Source organism: Ranitomeya imitator, chromosome 8 (genome assembly GCF_032444005.1).
Source record: "Ranitomeya imitator isolate aRanImi1 chromosome 8, aRanImi1.pri, whole genome shotgun sequence".
Classification (NCBI taxonomy): domain Eukaryota; kingdom Metazoa; phylum Chordata; class Amphibia; order Anura; family Dendrobatidae; genus Ranitomeya; species Ranitomeya imitator.
This window is the reverse complement of record NC_091289.1, coordinates 188504173-188524308: the sequence shown is the minus strand read 5'-3', so window position 1 is coordinate 188524308 and position 20136 is coordinate 188504173. Positions and strand designations below refer to the sequence as shown.

Here is a 20136-nt window from a genome sequence, read left to right as displayed (position 1 = left end):
GGATGTTATATTTTGTGATTACACAGTGATAAGGTGGAGAACGTTTCATACCTGGGTGACGGGGTGGAGGACGGGGCCGGGGTCCTTGTTATAACAATGCTTTCTGGTATCGAGCCATCTGCAATTAACAATGAGAAATCATAGAGGGAGATCAGCACGGAACGCACATTTCTTATCATAATCGCACAATTGGTACCCATAAAAATGAGTGAAAGACCATGATAGAGATATATAGAGATAGATGTAAGGATAGATATAGAGAGAGATAGATAATAGAATGTTCGTTACACTCGCACCCTGATTGATTGGCGTGAGCGGGGGGGGGGGGCCCACTGTGCCACAAACCAGACTACCCTGGAAGGGGCGTAACTAAGCAGCTTCCTTGGTGTTCACTGGAGCCTCTAGTGGTGAGGTCAGTGTTGTGCAGCAGGCAGCTGCCAGGTGCCCCTCCAGGGCGGTGTCTGGCTGTGGCTGCTGATCCCACTGGGGAATGGAGCACTAGGACAAGAGCAGGCAACGGGCTCGACTGGCAGACGGGCATGGCTTTAGCCACTGGCAGGCGGACACACTGGCAGGATAGACGGACACAGCTAGTACTCTGGCAGGATAAACGGACACGGCTGGTACTCTGGCAGGATAGGCGGACACGGCTGGTACTCTGGCAGGATAGGCGGACACGGCTGGTACTCTGGCAGGATAGGCGGACACGGCTGGTACTCTGGCAGGATAGGCGGACACGGCTGGTACTCTGGCAGGATAGCCGGACACGGCTGGTACTCTGGCAGGATAGGCGGACACGGCTGGTACTCTGGCAGGATAGCCGGACACGGCTGGTACTCTGGCAGGATAGGCGGACACGGCTGGTACTCTGGCAGGATAAGCGGACACGGCTGGTACTCTGGCAGGATAGGCGGACACGGCTGGTACTCTGGCAGGATAGGTGGACACTGCTGGTACTCTGGCAGGATAGCCGGACACGGCTGGTACTCTGGCAGGATAGCCGGACACGGCTGGTACTGTGGCAGGATAGGCGGACACAGCTGGTACTCTGGCAGGATAGGCGGACACGGCTGCTACTCTGGCAGGATAGGCGGACACGGCTGGTACTTTGGCAGGATAGGCGGACACGGCTGGTACTCTGGCAGGATAGGCGGACACGGCTGGTACTCTGGCAGGATAGGCGGACACGGCTGGTACTCTGGCAGGACAGGTACTGACTTGGTAGGGGCAGGTATATGGAAACAGGTAGGGACCTGTTCAGACTGAAGGCTATATGGGAACAGGTAGGGACCTAACCTGCAGGTTGCAGAACGGAAGTAGAGCAGGACGACAAGGTTGTGGAGCCGAGAGCAGAGCAGAGATGCTGGTTGCAGTGCAGCAAGCTGAACCGCATGGAGCGAATGCGAGGCATAACCGCAAGAGGCAGAGCAAAGACCAGAACCGCAGGAGGCGGAGCTAAGACCAGAGCCGCGGGAGGTGGAGTAAAGACCAGAGCCACGAGAGGCAGAGCAAAGACCAGAACCGCGGGAGGCGGTGCCAAGACCAGAGCCGCGGGAGGTGGAGTAAAGACCAGAGCCACGGGAGGCAGAGCAAAGAGCAGAAGCGTAGGTGGCAGAGCCAAGAACAGAACTGCTGGAGGCGGAGCCAAGAGGAGAGCCACAGGAAGCGGAGCAAAGAGCAGAAGCATAGGAAGCGGAGCTAAGAGCAGAACCGCTGGAGGCGGAGCCAAGAGAAGAGCATAGGAGGCGGAGCAAATAGAAGCGTAAGAGGCGGAGCTAAGAGCAGAACGAGTGACCACAAAGAAACACACTGCGCAATAGGAAAAGGCTACAGACAGGGATACTAACGGACACAGGTATAGGACTAGGTTCAGACAGGGTCAGGAACGGAACAAGGCACAGGCACAAGGACTCAGACCAGGGTACAAAGCCCCACTTGGTGGCAGAAACAAGAGACACAGGTACAGGCAAGGGAATGAAGCCCCTCTGGGTGGCTGACATGGGAGAATTAGCGAGACAGGACCTGGCACCTCAGCAGCAAGACACTAACTGAGGAAGTAAGTTGCTCAGGCATCCTCCTAGGTAGGGGTGGGAATGCTTTAAGTACCTGATGCCTCTTGGCAATTGGCAGGGGACACCTTAGGAAGTTGCACACAGTTTCTGGCCCCTATGCACACAGCCAGGAAGTATGCAGAGAGCAGGCAGGAGACAAGAGGCACACAGCATGGAGCCGACAGAAGACAGAACTGGCATTTCTTATTTCTCTTTATTCGGAGAGTAGGACCCGCTCCCCGTCCCGCTCGTGTTGTGATAACATAAACAGTCAGAAACGCTTTACTTATCTTTTTGAAATAGAACTTGAAAGAAAATAATCGTCAGTGAACTCACAGCCAGATGATATATTCTTAGAGGAAAGTTCTACACTCAGCTTTAATCTCAGGACGGAAAGTAGTATTACTTGTACTCTTGAGGGACTTTGTGCAAAAGCCATTTGCAAATCTTTTTGTGCCAGGAGACGTCTGTATGTGAGCTCACCAGCGTGTGTTGCCAAAAGGAGAAATAAGCCGTATGAAGGATCAGGTAGAGGAACAATTTACTTCTCCCACAGAAGAGGCGCAATGTAAAACAGATTTTATCTGCATGTCCTGGTCAGTGCCGGTCAACAGCTACGTACTGCAACACTTATCCCAATCTTTGTTTATGGTCAAGAATTCTACTAAAAATGGGTTTTCCAATGAAAGAGTTTTAAGAGAAAAGTTGTATCAATATTATCTGACAATCTCATCAATCTTGAGATCAAGATTTTTAGTCACTCACTTATCCTGAGTTACGGTACATCCTGTATTATACTCCAGAGCTGCACTCACTATTCTGCTGGTGCAGTCACTGTGTACATACATTACATTACTGATCCTGAGTTACATCCTGTATTATACTCCAGAGCTGCACTCACTATTCTGCTGGTGCAGTCACTGTGTACATACATTACATTACTGATCCTAAGTTACATCCTGTATTATACTCCAGAGCTGCACTCATTATTCAGCTGGTGCAGTCACTGTGTGCATACATTGCACTACTTAACCTGTACAGATCCTGAGTTACATCTTGTATTATACCCCAGAGCTGCACTCACTATTCTGCTGGTGCAGTCACTGTGTACATACATTACATTACTGATCCTGAGTTACATCCTGTATTATACTCCAGAGCTGCACTCACTATTCTGCAGGTGCAGTCACTGTGTACATACATTACATTACTGATCCTGAGTTACATCCTGTATTATAGCCCAGAGCTGTGCTCACTATTCTGCTGGTGCAATCACTGTGTACATACATTATACTGATCCTGAGTTACATCTTGTATTATACCCCAGAGCTGCACTCACTATTCTGCTGGTGCAATCACTGTGTACATACATTACATTACTGATCCTGAGTTACATCTTGTATTATACCCCAGAGCTGCACTCACTATTCTTCTGGTGCAGTCACTGTGCACATGCATTACATTACTGACCCTGGGTTACCTCCTGTATTATACCCTAGAGCTGCACTCACTATTCTTCTGGTGCAGTCACTGTGCACATACATTACATTACTGACCCTGGGTTACCTCCTGTATTATACCCCAGAGCTGCACTCACTATTCTTCTGGTGCAGTCACTGTGCACATACATTACATTACTGACCCTGGGTTACCTCCTGTATTATACCCCAGAGCTGCACTCACTATTCTGCTGGTGCAGTCACTGTGTACATACATTACATTACTGATCCTGAGTTACATCCTGTATTATACCCCAGAGCTTCACTCACTATTCTGCTGGTGCAGTCACTGTGTACATACATTACATTACTGACCCTGAGTTACATCCTGTATTATACCCCAGAGCTGCACTCACTATTCTGCTGGTGCAGTCACTGTGTACATACATTACATTACTGATCCTGAGATACCTCCTGTATTATACCTCAGAGCTGCACTCACTATTCTGCTGGTGCAGTCACTGTGTACATACATTACATTACTGATCCTGAGTTACATTCTTTATTATACTCCAGAGCTGCATTCACTGTTCTTCTGGCTGCTGACTTGTCGGTACCTTGTGTTACATGTACCATACTGTACAGTATGTTGCACATATTGCAGTTGTCAGCACTGCGCAGCACAGTCATCACCATGCGGTGCTAAAGATTATACTGTACTGCGCCCATGTAGCAGTGTCACACATTGCCTATATACTAATAATACCACCATACTGTGATCAACCATCATCATCTCACCAGCACACCTCTAAGGCTGGCTTGTGCTGATACTATATAATGAAGGAGTGCTGGGACGTTTTAGTTCTAAAGCCTGCAGAAGTGTGAATGCAGCTCTGGATTATAAGTCTTAGTTCACACAGGATAATATTGACACAAATGTTTCCATGATGGCAGGCTGACTACACTGCGTGCGGTGTCGCTTACCCTCGATCTGTCTGCTGGTCTTCACACAATTGAGAACCATCTGCCTGTACAGAGCTGCTTTATTTACCGCCATATTGGCTGCGTCTGGATTGACTGCATTTTCCAGGACTGGACTGGAGAGCATTACCTGAAACACACAGGCAGCAATGGACTTATCTGTACAGACTGGATGATGGCAGATCAGGCACCATGACGTAGATGTTTCCAATGAAATCGGCTTGTACCTGGATCATCAGTAGGACATAAGTCATGGTGTAGGCTGGATTCCATCCTCCTGGGTCATCCAAGAAATCAATGCAAGGTTTACCGGAGTTCTGATCAACTGTAAAGTAATGGGAGACAAGTAGTTAATAAAAAGATAGATCAAAAATAAACATTATTATCGGCAGCTCACTTTGCTTTACTGTATGCACTGGGACAGAATGAGCAGAGCCATGTCATTATCATTAGGTAATAACATCTGGAGGAAGATGAGGCAGGACAGTAACACTATATATTTATAGATACAGGTAAGACACTATATGCTGCTCCTCTGCCATATCCTGATCTCAACTCCAATACTTTCAAAAGATGTTTGCAATCGAGTGCAGATTATAAAATATTTGATCAGTGAGGCAGAAAACAAATACATAAAACATCCCCTTTATGGTACCACCTGAGATTGTTATGAATTCTGTGGCAGAGCTCCCTCCTGTGGTCACAAGTGGTACTTCGGCTGATTCTCTCTATGAGCTTCCGTTGGTGGAGGAAAGTGGTACTGCGGCTTCTGAGTTTCCTTCCTCAGGTGATGTGGTGAAGTCGTTAGGTGCTGCTCTATTTAACTCCACCTAGTGCTTTGATCCTGGCCTCCAGTCAATGTTCTAGTACTGGACTTGCTTCCTCCTGGATCATTCCTGTAGCCTGCTGCTCTGCATAGCTAAGTTGCTCTTGTGTTATTTTTGTTTGCTGTTTTTTCTGTCCAGCTTGTTTATTTGTTTTTTCTTGCTTGCTGGAAGCTCTGGGACGCAGAGGGTGTACCTCCGTGCCGTTAGTCGGTACGGAGGGTCTTTTTGCCCCCTTTGCGTGGTTGTTTGTAGGGTTTTGTGTTGACCGCAAAGTTACAATTCCTATCCTCGCTCTGTTCAGAAAGTCGGGCCTCTAAATCTATTTCATCTCTACGTTTGTCTTTTCATCTTAACTCACAGTCATTATATGTGGGGGGCTGCCTTTTCCTTTGGGGTATTTCTCTGAGGCAAGGTAGGCTTATTTTCTACCTTCAGGCTAGCTAGTTTCTCAGGCTGTGCCGAGTTGCATAGGGAGCGTTAGGCGCAATCCACGGCTGCCTCTAGTGTGGTTGGAGAGGATTAGGGATTGCGGTCTACAGAGTTCCCACGTCTCAGAGCTCGTTCTATGTTTTTGGGTTATTGTCAGATCACTGTATGTGCTCTGACTTCTATGTCCATTGTGGTACTGAATTACCTAAGCATAACAGAGATGCCCCCTGATGTCAGACCACCAGTGATTGTCCCCGTCCCATTTCTTATATTAGAAATACTCTTTGTAAATCCACCACTGTGGTTATTTTTGAGCACGTCTAAAAATTATTAACACACTGTGTGACCACTGCCAACTGTGTGATTAACCCCTGGCTGCGTTAACGGCTGGGATTTGGGACTCACCCCTAGAATTGCTGTCTCCCTATTGCAATTGTGTGGATCCTAATCAGATCCAGGATTTGGTAGTTGTGCAACCAATGTTGTCCAGTTATGAAGTCTGATTCTCTGGACAGTAAGACGAGTGACTGAAGTTGACCGACTGATCAAAAATCCACTAGAATACTCCAGCTCGATCTCACTGAGTCCGTCACCCGCCTCATACTGAGGAGTGAGGAGATATATATCTCATCTCTTGTTTCATTTCATCATACAATTTTAGAGATGCCTATACATTCTTTTCTCATATTTGTGCTTATTAAGTCTTGAGTGTATTACACTATTTTACTGATACATTTATTAAAAGTTATGCTTTAATTTTCTATACCCATTGCTGCTATCCCAACGTCCATCAAGCTCGGCTTGTCCTCGGTCTTACAGATTACTTGCAGATTCTGCTTTCTGGCACAGTCTCAGAAGCCTCGGGTGTTTTTCATGAGTGGTATAAAGAAACTTCATAAATATCTATGCTTATTTCGTTATTGAAACCTTCTCGAAGATTCTGGTCCTTACACCCCTAGTAAAGCGTTATGTTTATCTTTCAGCTTTTTTCACATTTCTAAAGTCCATCAATCTTCACATCAGATATTTATACACCTTTATAATGCCCAAAATACAGGCATCACCCAAAACATTTCTGAGGACACAGCATTGTATCTTAACTAACCAGACATCTATTTTAAGCAAGCCAAGAAGAATAGACTGCTATCTATATGTTGACTTTTGAATTTATGTGTTTCTTTCTGGTTGGTCAAGAAAACAGACTCTAGCTTGTGTAAGCCTGTAATATTGACTTGTAAGTTGACATTTAATGTAACATATTGTGCTGTTATCCTGGATGACTAGTGATAAAGGGTCATGGAGCAATGATGTTTGATGATATATTGATTACACATTGTCCAGGCCAGCTAGTTTGTCGACTTTTAAAATAGAGGAGGAAAACTATGCAAATAGATTAAATAAGCAAATAATACGACTTGATCTTGTCGCCATTCTTCACCTTTACCTATGAATACGGAATGAAGGACACTTGGTTACTATAAAAAGTGGTTATATGCCTCTGTATGAGGAGATAGAGATTGAGCCAAGACATCCAAAGGACCAGAAACGGGACAGCAGCCAATAAATCATAGCTCCATCACGAGGGAAACAGATTTGTCTTTCTACAGGATGCCAGCTTAGGAGAGCTCGGCCCCGGCTGGAAGAATACAGATCTGCTCCATTGACCATCGCGAATCCATGGATGCTTTTGGATAAAGCCAGGAATGGGACCCATTGGTTGCCTGGGCTCCATTGAGATGTTCGGAGAAGCCAGGTTGTGACCCTCTGGTCAACTGGCACTGTACCTGAATGAACTGTCATTTTCCTAAGCTCGTCGTTACCGCCTCTCTGTGCGTGCCACAGGTCGGGTAGTCGGCCCTGGAAGCTCTGAAGTCATAGCTGCTCTTATCTCGGCGAGTCAGTGTAAGAGTGAGACTCTGTAATGTGCACCATCTTGGGTATTGTGCTGGGACTGTTCTATGTGTTATTTGCCTGTTTTGTGGTTCAATAAAGTATTGCCACACTGTGTTACCATCAGCCTGTGTTGTGTAAGTAGCGTTACGCCCATGGTAAAAGGAAAGTGGGCGTTCGGTGGGATGACCCCTGGTCCATGCGGACCGAGGCACCCGCTGATCCCCCGTGTCTCCACAACATTCAAAATACATTCATTTGTTTTCTCTGCCATACATCACAATCAGTACTATCTTTGACAGATACTTTTCTACTGCCATCAGTTATTCATTCCTTCTAATACATTTAGAGCCTAAAGGAAATCTCCCAAGATGAATTTCCATCCATGTCCCCTGCTTCTTAGTCTTAGGATGTGATCCTCAAGGAACATCGAGTGGTCATTGAGGTAAATATTTTGAATACTTATGTGATTACAAAACCCAGTCACGGCCACTAGTGTCATGAAAATTACCGACCCATCGCTGTATTGAACACAGATGTAAGGATCTTGACTGAGCTACTTTGTATCTGCCTACAGAAAATCCTTCTTGACCTTGGGAATACAGACCAGGTAGGACCATGGTGTGATTCAATACCATTCAGGAAACAGCACAGAAAATCTGAAGTTTTCAGTTACTAGTTTCGTACTTTGGAGGTTTTTGTAAGTTAAGGATGATCTTATACACTAGTGATTTTAGAATTTTTACATATTTCATCAGAATGTTTTTCTACTATGTTCATGTCATAAATCGGGATTTTTCTACATGGTGAGCAGGCCACCACAAGTAGCAGTTTTTTTTAAGGCTAGAAAAGGGCCGTACAACTAATTTGGGCATGTTGGCCTGAAAAGAGTGGTGAATTGTCAGGCAATGCCCACAGAAGAAATAAATTGACCATGGATGCAGGTAACTAACTAATAAATTTTATTTTTATGCCAATGGGGCATTTAGTTTTTTAAGACCTAATTTATGGTCTTAAGGTCTTCAGGATCAGAGCTCACCATCCTTGTCAAGTCAATGTATTTCTATAGACGGTGCTCAAGTTTTCAATAATCTTCCAGCCACAATCAATATCTTCTAGACCAGTGTTTTCCAGCAATGGCAATTCAACGTTTTACAATATATGAAAGTCAAGACTTTAGTTGTCTTCTAGCACTGATCCTAATGTCTTCTGGACCAGTGTTCCTCAACCTTGGTAAATCAATGTTTTTCTATAAATGGAGCGCCAATCTATAGTCATCTTTTAACCTTATTCAACATCTTAGAGACCACTGTTCTCCAACCTGTGCTGCTCAAATGTATTCCTATGGAAGAAACTCAAGTCTTCAGTGTCTTCTATTCTCAATCTTAAGGTCTTCTTCACCTTAATCAATGTTTTTCTATGGATGGAGCTCAAGTCGTTCACCATCTTTTAGTTGCAGTCAATATCTAATCTAGACCAATGTCCTCCAACCTGAGAAGCCCATCATTTTTCTTTTGCCAAAACTCAAGTATTTGGTTCTCTTCTTACTCGTGGCCTTAACGTCCTCCAGACAAATGTTCTCCAACCTGTGCTGCTTAATGTTTTTTTGGATGCAACTCAAAACTCCAGTTGTCTTCTAGCCTTGATCCTAATCTCTTTTATATATTTACATACCGTATAAGTATATCCAAGAGATGCCTGACTTATATCAGCATGGCCTTTATCATTATATGCAAGAAAATGCATAACCTATACCAGCTGAACGTATATAATTGTATACAGACGATACCTAGGTTGTACCAGGATGGTCCATATTATTAACACAAATGCAAAGAAATCGATTACACTAATGTCAATTTCTTACCGTTTGGATGGAACGGGATGGTATTAAATATGATACTTGGAGGTCGGTGGTTATATCCCTCGGTGTATGTCATGGTGAGTTGAAGAAGTGCCCCTGTATTACATTAATAGAAAATTACATTTTTTAGGTACTAGCTAAGAAAAAATTGGTTGGTAAAGTATGTTCACCTTTAACCCTTTTCCCGACATCCACTGTACAGCTATGACAGATGTTTTAAGCAGGCTCAAGAGCTGATCCTGCACCATACGCAGCAGATGCCGGCTGTGCTATACATCCGGCACCTGACTCCAACAGCTGCTCTGGTCGCTGCTGTTTAACCATTAGTACTTTAATACAGCTGTCAATCTCTGACAATGACATTTAATTGGCAGGATCTGAGGTGGGGACCAGTTATGATGCCCACTGGCCTCTTTGACCGTAACTGAGCTTGTTAATTTCACTATATACCGCAATACTGTATAACCTGTGATCTACTACTATATATTGGAAAATAAGCACGGGTTCAAATTTCCTAAGGGGGCTAAAAATAATTAATAACAGAGTTTTAAAAAAATTAAAATAAAAAAAAAATCACCCTTTTTCAACACAAAAAAAAAAAGAATTAACTACTAATCGTCTAAAAAAAAAACCCTCATATGGATACATAAATGAAAAAATAAACAAATAATGGCACTTGGAAAAAGAGGAGAAAATTAAAATGTAAAAATGAAAAAAAATTTTTTTTTTAAATGCATTAAAACAATGAAAAATGTTGAAAGTCTACAGACCCTTCAAAACCTGAATTTATAAGTAATGATAACATTTAACGATATGAATACAAACCTTCCCATAGAGAATCTTTCAGCCCCTGCATCTGAACTATCCATTTCAGCAAGTTGTCAGATATCGGTGTCACGCTGATCCCCTAAAAAGTGAAGTATACAGGTTTTACATTAGTCGTCGCTCTGACGTCTTCCTAAGGATAACGCATTGATTTTTCTACTGGGTGCTGAGTTCAGAGGGACAGTGTGGACAACCATCTGACGTACTGTGCAAAAGTTTTGGGCAGGTGTGGGGAAAATAAGCTGCAAAGTAATGCCCCCCCCATACACCGTTTAGTTGATCAGCCTTCTTTCCATGTGGAGGTTATGGGCTTCAATTGTTTCATGAAGACGACTTCTGGACAGGCTTCTCCAAACAGTAGATGGCTACAGCTGCGTCCTACTGGTTGCTGCCGGTTCGGAGTTGATGGCACTGCTGGACATTGTCCGTTTTCAAAGGGCAGTAATCATGATTAATCTCATCTGCTACTTTAAGGTTCCTTAGCCTACCACTGCACCTACGATCTTCAAGACTGCCCATTTCTATACGCTTTTTCAACGGAAGTTGAAACTTGAAACCCCAGTCTACTTTGTAATCTTTGCCTGGGAGACACCTTGCTGATGTAGTATAACTACCTTGTGTCTTTTTGCTGTGTTCAGTCTTGACATGCTGTATGTCCTATCACATGAAACAGTCTTCCATAACCTCACCTCTATATTAGAGTTTGGCTGTTTCTCACCCAGTTTTAAGCCTCTTACATACCGTAGCTGAAAATTGACGATCATTATCACCTGTCTGGTATAACTGGTTCTCATATATCCGACCATAATCCTACAAAATCCTAGACTTTATTCAAGTATTCCTAGAAGAATTAATACCTTTTTCTTTATGGTAAAGGGCGGTCACCAAATATTTATGGGATTAAGATTTCTCCTTTGTTCATTCACTTTCCATTTTGTTAATTGATAAAAATAAACTATTAACTCTTCTGTTTTTGAAAGCAATGAAACTTTGCAGAATTTTTTTCCACACCTGGCCAAATATTTTGCACAGTACTGTATCTGTGGTTTCTAATCCAAACCCAACGTGTGAGATCACGGTGATGTAAAAACAAGTCTGGGTTATCCTGGCACCTCGCTCATTTCTCAGGCATCTTGGTAAATGTTCAAATCTAGCAGAATCTGCCGAGTGGGCTGATTACAGAGAGGCGATGTGCGCCGGGGATGGCCAACATGTGTTCTGCAGATGCTGCTCCACTACCCCTCTTGTATCCATCCATTCGGAGACATCGGGTGAGATTAACTAAACCAATCGCTCAAAAAAAAAGTGCTACATAACAAATTCTTTTATGCGTTCTCGACACTTTTTGCACCTTCCTTGACAGTTTTGAAAAGCGGAGTAAAAATGTCCAAAGTATCGGTGTAAAACATGGCGGCCAAGAGACTGCAACAAAGATATCAAATAAATCTAGCGAGTTTTTAGCACTTGCGTTATACTGTTTGCTGTAAATTTGTCATCAGTTGTGTACCAGTTTGGCGCACATTTTATGCTTTTATTTGGCGCAATTTGTTCCTCAAGCTGCAGTGTAAAGCATGGTGCAGGGACAGAAATACAATCTAATGAGTCAGGAAATGGATTTTAGACTACCTGAGGCTCCAACAGATAATGCAGCGAGGTTGAAGCCACTGATCAATTTCTTCATTAAGTACTTTTGCCGTTCCAGCGTTCTCAGGATGGGGTCTGGCGGTATTTCACCCTCATTTATGCCATTAATCACCATGAGCATTTTTAGCAAACCACAAGCTATAGAGGCTGAAGATAAAGAGTTCTATTATGTCCCGTATATGACATATGGCAGCAGACTCACGTAAAGCCGAGCTTCCTGCAGATCCTGATATTCCCGCTCCAGTAGTAAATAGCTTCTTGAGTGCATCTTCTCCATTCACGATTCCCGGTCTGCACGATGCGTAGATATAATCATTACACATCAAGAATAATGAACCTTATGCCATATTACTTATACAATATAGTCATCAGTAGTCTCCAACCTGTAATTCTGCCACTGTCCGGAAACTACAACTCCCAGCATGCTCTGGTAAGAAACTCGGGTCCTGGTGGTTGAGGTCCACACAGAACGGCAAATGATCCCCCATGCTGCTCGTTGTTGCCTAAACTAATACAGACCTTTTAATTAAACCAGACCATATACCGGTAAGTAAATACAGACCACATAGCGGACCACGTACACAAAAAGAGACCCCAGACAAGACACCCTAAATAAATATGAACCCCAGACTAATCCCCCAAAATAAACTCAGACAAGCATAAGTAATGCAAGAGACCTTCCCAAATAATCACAAACCCAGACAAGACCCTCTAAACCAACAGAGACCCAGGAAGACCTACTACACAGTTAAAAAAACAACAAAAAGTAATCACAAAATCAGGCCCCAAAAACGAATACGACACTCGGTCCAGTTTCCCTAAAGTATTGCAGAGCTCACATAATAAACTAATATAATTCCCAAACCAGATCCTGTGACTATGTAGGGATGGTGTAGACCAGTGTTTCTCAACTCCAGTCCTCAAGACCCACCAACAGGTCATATTTTCAGGATTTCCTCAGTGTTGCATAGGTGATGGAATTAATGTTTGAGTAGGTGATGAAATTATCACCTGTGCAATACTAAGGATATCCTGAAAACATGACCCGTTGGTTGGTCGTGAGGAACACTGGTGTAGACTATGTAGGATCGGCATGCACTATATAGGGTTGGTGTAAACAATGTATGGCTGTCACAGAGCATATTGGGTTGGTGAACTCTATATAGCGTTGGAATAGACTGTGTAGAGTTGATGCAGACCATGTAGAGTTGATGCAGACCAAGTAGAGTTGATGCAGACCATGTAGAGTTGATGCAGACCATGTAGAGTTGATGCAGACCAAGTAGAGTTGATGCAGACCATGTAGAGTTGATGCAGACCATGTAGAGTTGATGCAGACCATGTAGAGTTGATGCAGACCATGTAGAGTTGATGCAGACCATGTAGAGTTGATGCAGACCATGTAGAGTTGATGCAGACCATGTAGAGTTGATGCAGACCATGTAGAGTTGGTGCAGACCATGTAGAGTTGATGCAGACTAGGGGTGTCCAACTGCATTCCTCGAGGGCTGCAAACAGGTCATGTTTTCAGGATTTCCTTGTACTGCACAGGTGATAATTTAATCACCAACTCATTATTTGTGTAGGTGATTAATTTATCACCTGTGCAGTACAAGGAAATCCTGAAAACATGACCTGTTTGCAGCCCTCGAGGAATGCAGTTTGACACCCCTGATGCAGACTATGTAGAGTTGGTGCAGAAAGGGTTGGTGCAAACTATGTAGGGTTGGTGCAAACTGTGTAGAGTTGGTGCAGACAATGTAGAGTTGGTGCAGACTATGTAGGGTTGGTGCAGACTATGTAGGGTTGGTGCAAACTATGTAGGGTTGGTGCAGACTGTGTAGAGTTGGTGCAGATTGTGTAGAGTTGGTGCAGACTATGTAGGGTTGATGCAGACAATGTAAAGTTGATGCAGACTATGTAGAGTTGATGCAGACTATGTAGAGTTGGTGCTGACTATGTAGAGTTGGTGCTGACTATGTAGAGTTGGTGCTGACTATGTAGAGTTGATGCAGACTATGTAGGGTTGATGCAGACTATGTAGAGTTGGTGCCGACTATGTAGAGTTGATGCCGACTATGTAGAGTTGGTGCCGACTATGTAGAGTTGGTGCAGACTATGTAGAGTTGATGCAGACTGTGTAGAGTTGATGCAGATTATGTACAGTCATGGCCAAAAGTATTGACACCCCTGCTATTCTGTCAGATAATACTCATTTTCTTCCTGAAAATGATTGTAAACACAAATTCTTTGGTATTATTATCTTCATTTAATTTGTCTTAAATGAAAAAACACAAAAGAGAATGAAGCAAAAAGCAAAACATTGATCATTTCACACAAAACTCCAAAAATGGTCCAGACAAAAAGTATTGGCACCCTCAGCCTAATACTTGGTTGCACAACCTTTAGCCAAAATAACTGCGACCAACCGCTTCCGGTAACCATCAATGAGTTTCTTACAATGCTCTGCTGGAATTTTAGACCATTCTTCTTTGGCAAACTGCTCCAGGTCCCTGATATTTGAAGAGCGCCTTCTCCAAACTGCCATTTTTAGATCTCTCCACAGGTGTTCTATGGGATTCAGGTCTGGACTCATTGCTGGCCACATTAGAAGTCTCCAGTGCTTTCTCTCAAACCATTTTCTAGTGATTTTTGAAGTGTGTTTTGGGTCATTGTCCTGCTGGAAGACCCATGACCTCTGAAGGAGACCCAGCTTTCTCACACTGGACCCTACATTATGCTGCAAAATTTGTTGGTTGTCTTCAGACTTCATAATGCCATGCACACGGTCAAGCAGTCCAGTGCCAGAGGCAGCAAAGCAACCCCAAAACATCAGGGAACCTCCGCCATGTTTGACTGTAGGGATCATGTTCTTTTCTTTGACTGCCTCTTTTTTTTCCTGTAAACTCTATGTTGATGCCTTTGCCCAAAAAGCTCTACTTTTGTCTCATCTGACCAGAGAACATTCTTCCAAAACTTTTTAGGCTTTTTCAGGTAAGTTTTGGCAAACTCTAGCCTGGCTTTTTTATGTCTCGGGGTAAGAAGTGGGGTCTTCATGGGTCTCCTACCATACAGTCCCTTTTCATTCAGATGCGGACGGATAGTACGGGTTGACACTGTTGTACCTGTTGTGAATTCTGTGGCTGAATTCACTTCTGTGGTCACAAGTGGTATTGCAGTCTCTGGGCTTCCTCCCTCAGGTGTTTTGGTGAGCTCGTTGGCTGCCTTGCTATTTAGCTCCACCTGAGTCTGTCTTCCTTGCTCCTTGTCAATGTTCCAGTGTTGGATCTGAGCTACTGCATCTTTCCTTGGGCCTGCTGCTCTGCTAGATAAGTGCTTCTAGTTTGTTTTCTGTTTTTTCTGTCCAGCTTGCTATTAACTTTTGCTGGAAGCTCTGAGAAGCAAAGGGGTGCACCGCCGTGCTGTTAGTTCGGCACGGTGGGTCTTTTTGCCCCTTTGCGTGGTTTTCGTTTTAGGGTTTTTTGTAGACTGCATAGTTCTCTTTGCTATCCTCACTCTGTCTAGAATATCGGGCCTCACTTTGCTGAATCTATTTCATTCCTACGTTTGTCTTTTCATCTTGCTAACAGTCATTATATGTGGGGGGCTGCCTATTCCTTTGGGGTATTTCTCTGAGGTAAGTCAGGCTTGTATTTCTATCTTCAGGCTAGTCAGCTCCTCAGGCAGTGCCGAGTTGCATAGGTAGTTATAGGCGCAATCCACTGCTGCTTATAGTTGTGTGAGGATAGATCAGGTACTGCAGTCTACAGAGATTCCACGTCTCAGAGCTCGTCCTATTGTTTTTGGTTATTGTCAGATCTCTGTATGTGCGCTGGTTATTGCACGCTGTGTTGCCTGATTGCCAGCCATAACAGTACAAGGAGCCACCCAATGATTCCCAATAGAGGGAAAAAAGAAATCCTGACATCATTTTTTTTTCTTAGCTCTGTCTTCAGTCTTTTTTTTCCCCTAGACATTAGAGTGCTTCAGGACACAGCTGTGGACATGGATATTCAGGCTCTGTGCTCCTCAATGGATAATCTCGTTGTAAATGTACAAAAGATTCAAGATACTATTGATCAGAAATCGATGCTAGAACCAAGAATTCCGATTCCTGATTTGTTTTTTGGTGACAGAACTAAGTTCCTGAGCTTCAGAAATAATTGTAAGCTATTTTTGGCCTTGAAACCTCATTCTTCTGGTAATCCTATTCAACAGGTTTTGATTATTATTTCTTTTTTGCGCGGCGACCCACAGGACTGGGCGTTTTCTCTTGCACCAGGAGATTCTGCATTGAGTAATGTTGATGCATTTTTCCAGGCGCTGGGATTGCTTTACGATGAGCCTAATTCAGTGGATCAGGCTGAGAAAAATCTGCTGGCTTTATGCCAGGGTCAGGATGATGTAGAAGTATATTGTCAGAAATTTAGGAAGTGGTCAGTACTCACTCTGTGGAATGAATCTGCACTAGCGGCTTTGTTCAGAAAGGGTCTCTCTGAAGCTCTTAAGGATGTAATGGTGGGATTTCCTATGCCTGCTGGTTTGAATGAGTCTATGTCCTTGGCCATTCAGATCGGTCGTCGCTTGCGCGAGCGTAAATCTGTGCACCATCTGGCGGTATTGTCTGAGAGTAAACCTGAGCCTATGCAGTGCGACAGGACTAAGACTAAAGTAGAACGGCAAGAACACAGACGTCTGAACAGACTGTGTTTCTATTGTGGTGATTCTACTCATGCTATTTCTAATTGTCCTAAACGCACTAGGCGGTTCGATAGCTCTGCCGTTATTGGTACTGTACAGTCAAAATTCCTTTTGTCCATTACCTTAATGTGCTCTTTGTCATCGTATTCTGTCATGGCGTTTGTGGATTCAGGCGCTGCCCTGAATCTGATGGATTTGGATTATGCTAAACGTTGTGGATTTTTCTTGGAGCCTTTGCGGTGTCCTTTTCCGTTGAGAGGAATTGATGCTACACCTTTGGCCAAGAATAAGCCTCAGTACTGGGCCCAGCTGACCATGTGCATGGCTCCTGCACATCAGGAAGTTATTCGCTTTCTGGTACTGCATAATTTGCATGATGTGGTCGTGTTGGGGTTGCCATGGCTACAAACCCATAATCCAGTATTGGATTGGAACTCTATGTCGGTAACCAGCTGGGGTTGTCAGGGAGTACATGGTGATGTTCCATTTTTGTCTATTTCGTCATCCATTCCTTCTGACATCCCAGAGTTCTTGTCGGACTTTCAGGATGTATTTGAAGAGTCCAAGTCTGATGCCCTACCTCCGCATAGGAATTGTGATTGTGCTATCGATTTGATTCCTGGTAGTAAATTCCCTAAGGGTCGTTTATTTAATTTGTCCGTACCTGAACACACCGCTATGCGCAGTTATGTGAAGGAGTCCCTGGAGAAGGGACATATTCGCCCATCGTCGTCACCATTGGGAGCAGGGTTCTTTTTTGTAGCCAAGAAGGATGGTTCGCTAAGACCGTGTATTGATTACCGCCTTCTTAATAAGATCACTGTTAAGTTTCAGTATCCCTTGCCATTGATTTCTGACTTGTTTGCTCGGATTAAGGGGGCTAGTTGGTTTACTAAGATTGATCTTCGTGGTGCGTATAATCTGGTGAGAATCAGGCAGGGAGATGAATGGAAAACGGCATTTAATACGCCCGAGGGTCATTTTGAGTATCTGGTGATGCCGTTCGGACTTGCCAATGCTCCATCTGTTTTTCAGTCTTTTATGCATGACATTTTCCGTGAGTATCTGGATAAATTCTTGATTGTTTACTTGGATGACATTTTGATCTTCTCAGATGATTGGGAGTCTCATGTGAAGCAAGTCAGAATGGTTTTCCAGGTACTGCGTGCTAATTCCTTGTTCGTGAAGGGATCAAAGTGTCTCTTCGGTGTGCAGAAAGTTTCATTTTTGGGGTTCATCTTTTCCCCTTCTACTATCGAGATGGATCCGGTTAAGGTTCAGGCCATCCAGGATTGGACCCAGCCGACATCTCTAAAAAGTCTGCAGAAATTCCTGGGCTTTGCTAATTTTTATCGTCGCTTCATCTGTAATTTTTCTAGCATTGCCAGACCATTGACCGATTTGACCAAGAAGGGTGCTGATTTGGTTAATTGGTCTTCTGCTGCCGTGGAAGCTTTTCAGGAGTTGAAGCGTCGTTTTTGCTGTGCCCCTGTGTTGTGTCAACCTGATGTTTCTCTTCCATTCCAGGTCGAGGTTGATGCTTCTGAGATTGGTGCAGGGGCGGTTTTGTCACAGAGAGGTTCTGGTTGCTCAGTGTTCAAACCATGTGCTTTCTTTTCCAGGAAATTTTCTGCTGCTGAGCGTAATTATGATGTGGGCAACCGAGAGTTGCTGGCCATGAAGTGGGCATTCGAGGAGTGGCGTCATTGGCTTGAGGGTGCTAAGCATCGCGTGGTGGTTTTGACTGATCATAAGAACCTTACTTATCTTGAGTCTGCCAAGCGCTTGAATCCTAGACAGGCCCGTTGGTCGTTATTTTTTGCTCGTTTTGATTTTGTGATTTCATACCTTCCGGGCTCTAAAAATGTGAAGGCGGATGCTCTGTCTAGGAGTTTTGTGCCCGACTCTCCGGGGTTATCTGAGCCGGCGAGTATCCTCAAGGAAGGAGTCATTGTGTCTGCCATCTCTCCTGATTTGCGGAGAGTGTTGCAGAAATTTCAGGCTAATAAACCTGATCGTTGTCCGGCCGAGAAACTGTTCGTCCCTGATAGGTGGACTAGTAAAGTTATCTCTGAACTTCATTGTTCGGTGCTGGCCGGTCATCCAGGAATCTTTGGTACCAGGGAGTTGGTTGCTAGATCCTTCTGGTGGCCGTCTCTGTCGCGGGATGTGCGTGCTTTTGTGCAGTCCTGTGGAATTTGTGCTAGGGCTAAGCCCTGCTGTTCACGTGCCAGTGGGTTGCTTTTGCCCTTGCCGGTCCCGAAGAGGCCTTGGACACATATTTCGATGGATTTCATTTCTGACCTTCCCGTTTCTCAAAAGATGTCGGTCATTTGGGTGGTCTGTGATCGCTTTTCTAAAATGGTCCATCTGGTGCCCTTGGTTAAATTGCCTTCCTCCTCTGATTTGGTGCCTTTGTTCTTCCAGCATGTGGTTCGTTTACATGGCATTCCTGAGAATATTGTTTCTGACAGAGGTTCCCAGTTTGTCTCGAGGTTCTGGCGAGCCTTTTGTGGTAGGATGGGCATTGACCTATCTTTCTCCTCGGCCTTCCATCCTCAGACTAATGGCCAGACCGAACGAACCAATCAGACCTTGGAAACATATCTGAGATGTTTTGTTTCCGCTGACCAGGATGATTGGGTGTCATTTTTGCCGTTGGCTGAGTTCGCCCTTAATAATCGGGCCAGCTCGGCTACCTTGGTCTCTCCATTTTTCTGCAATTCTGGGTTCCATCCTCGTTTCTCTTCAGGACAGGTTGAGTCTTCGGACTGTCCTGGTGTGGATTCTGTGGTGGACAGGTTGCAGCAGATCTGGACTCAGGTAGTGGACAATTTGACCTTGTCCCAGGAGAAGGCTCAGCTTTTCGCTAATCGCAGACGCCGTGTGGGACCCCGACTTCGTGTTGGGGATCTGGTTTGGTTGTCTTCTCGTCATGTTCCTATGAAGGTTTCCTCTCCTAAATTTAAACCTCGTTTTATTGGTCCGTATAGGATTTCTGAGATTCTCAATCCGGTGTCTTTTCGTCTGACCCTCCCAGACTCCTTTTCCATACATAATGTATTCCATAGGTCGTTGTTGAGGAGATACGTGGCACCTATGGTTCCATCTGTGGAGCCTCCTGCCCCTGTTTTGGTGGAGGGGGAATTGGAGTATATTGTGGAGAAGATTTTGGATTCTCGTGTCTCTAGACGGAAACTCCAGTATCTGGTCAAATGGAAGGGTTATGCTCAAGAAGATAATTCCTGGGTTTTTGCCTCTGATGTCCATGCCCCAGATCTTGTTCGTGCCTTTCATGTGGCTCATCCTGGTCGGCCTGGGGGTTCTGGTGAGGGTTCGGTGACCCCTCCTCAAGGGGGGGGTACTGTTGTGAATTCTGTGGCTGAATTCACTTCTGTGGTCACAAGTGGTATTGCAGTCTCTGGGCTTCCTCCCTCAGGTGTTTTGGTGAGCTCGTTGGCTGCCTTGCTATTTAGCTCCACCTGAGT

The 20136-nt window shown here is 44.4% G+C and overlaps 1 protein-coding gene across 2 annotated transcripts in view; it reads right to left on the bottom strand.

The window, feature by feature from the left end:
* UBE2U (ubiquitin conjugating enzyme E2 U) overlaps positions 1-20136 on the bottom strand; it is a 39794-nt gene that overhangs the window by 13108 nt on the left and 6550 nt on the right. The window contains exons 2-7 of one of the 2 annotated variants that reach the window (XM_069736660.1): positions 12150-12238; positions 10304-10385; positions 9482-9574; positions 4699-4796; positions 4475-4601; positions 52-118 (exon numbers count right to left, since the gene is read on the bottom strand). In XM_069736660.1, the coding sequence (XP_069592761.1) occupies positions 52-118; positions 4475-4601; positions 4699-4796; positions 9482-9574; positions 10304-10385; positions 12150-12224 (542 nt within the window). In that variant the 5' untranslated portion in view covers positions 12225-12238. Of the gene's footprint in view, positions 1-51; positions 119-4474; positions 4602-4698; positions 4797-9481; positions 9575-10303; positions 10386-11929; positions 12019-12149; positions 12239-20136 lie in introns of those variants that run through there. The other variant, XM_069736661.1, reaches the window with a different exon arrangement.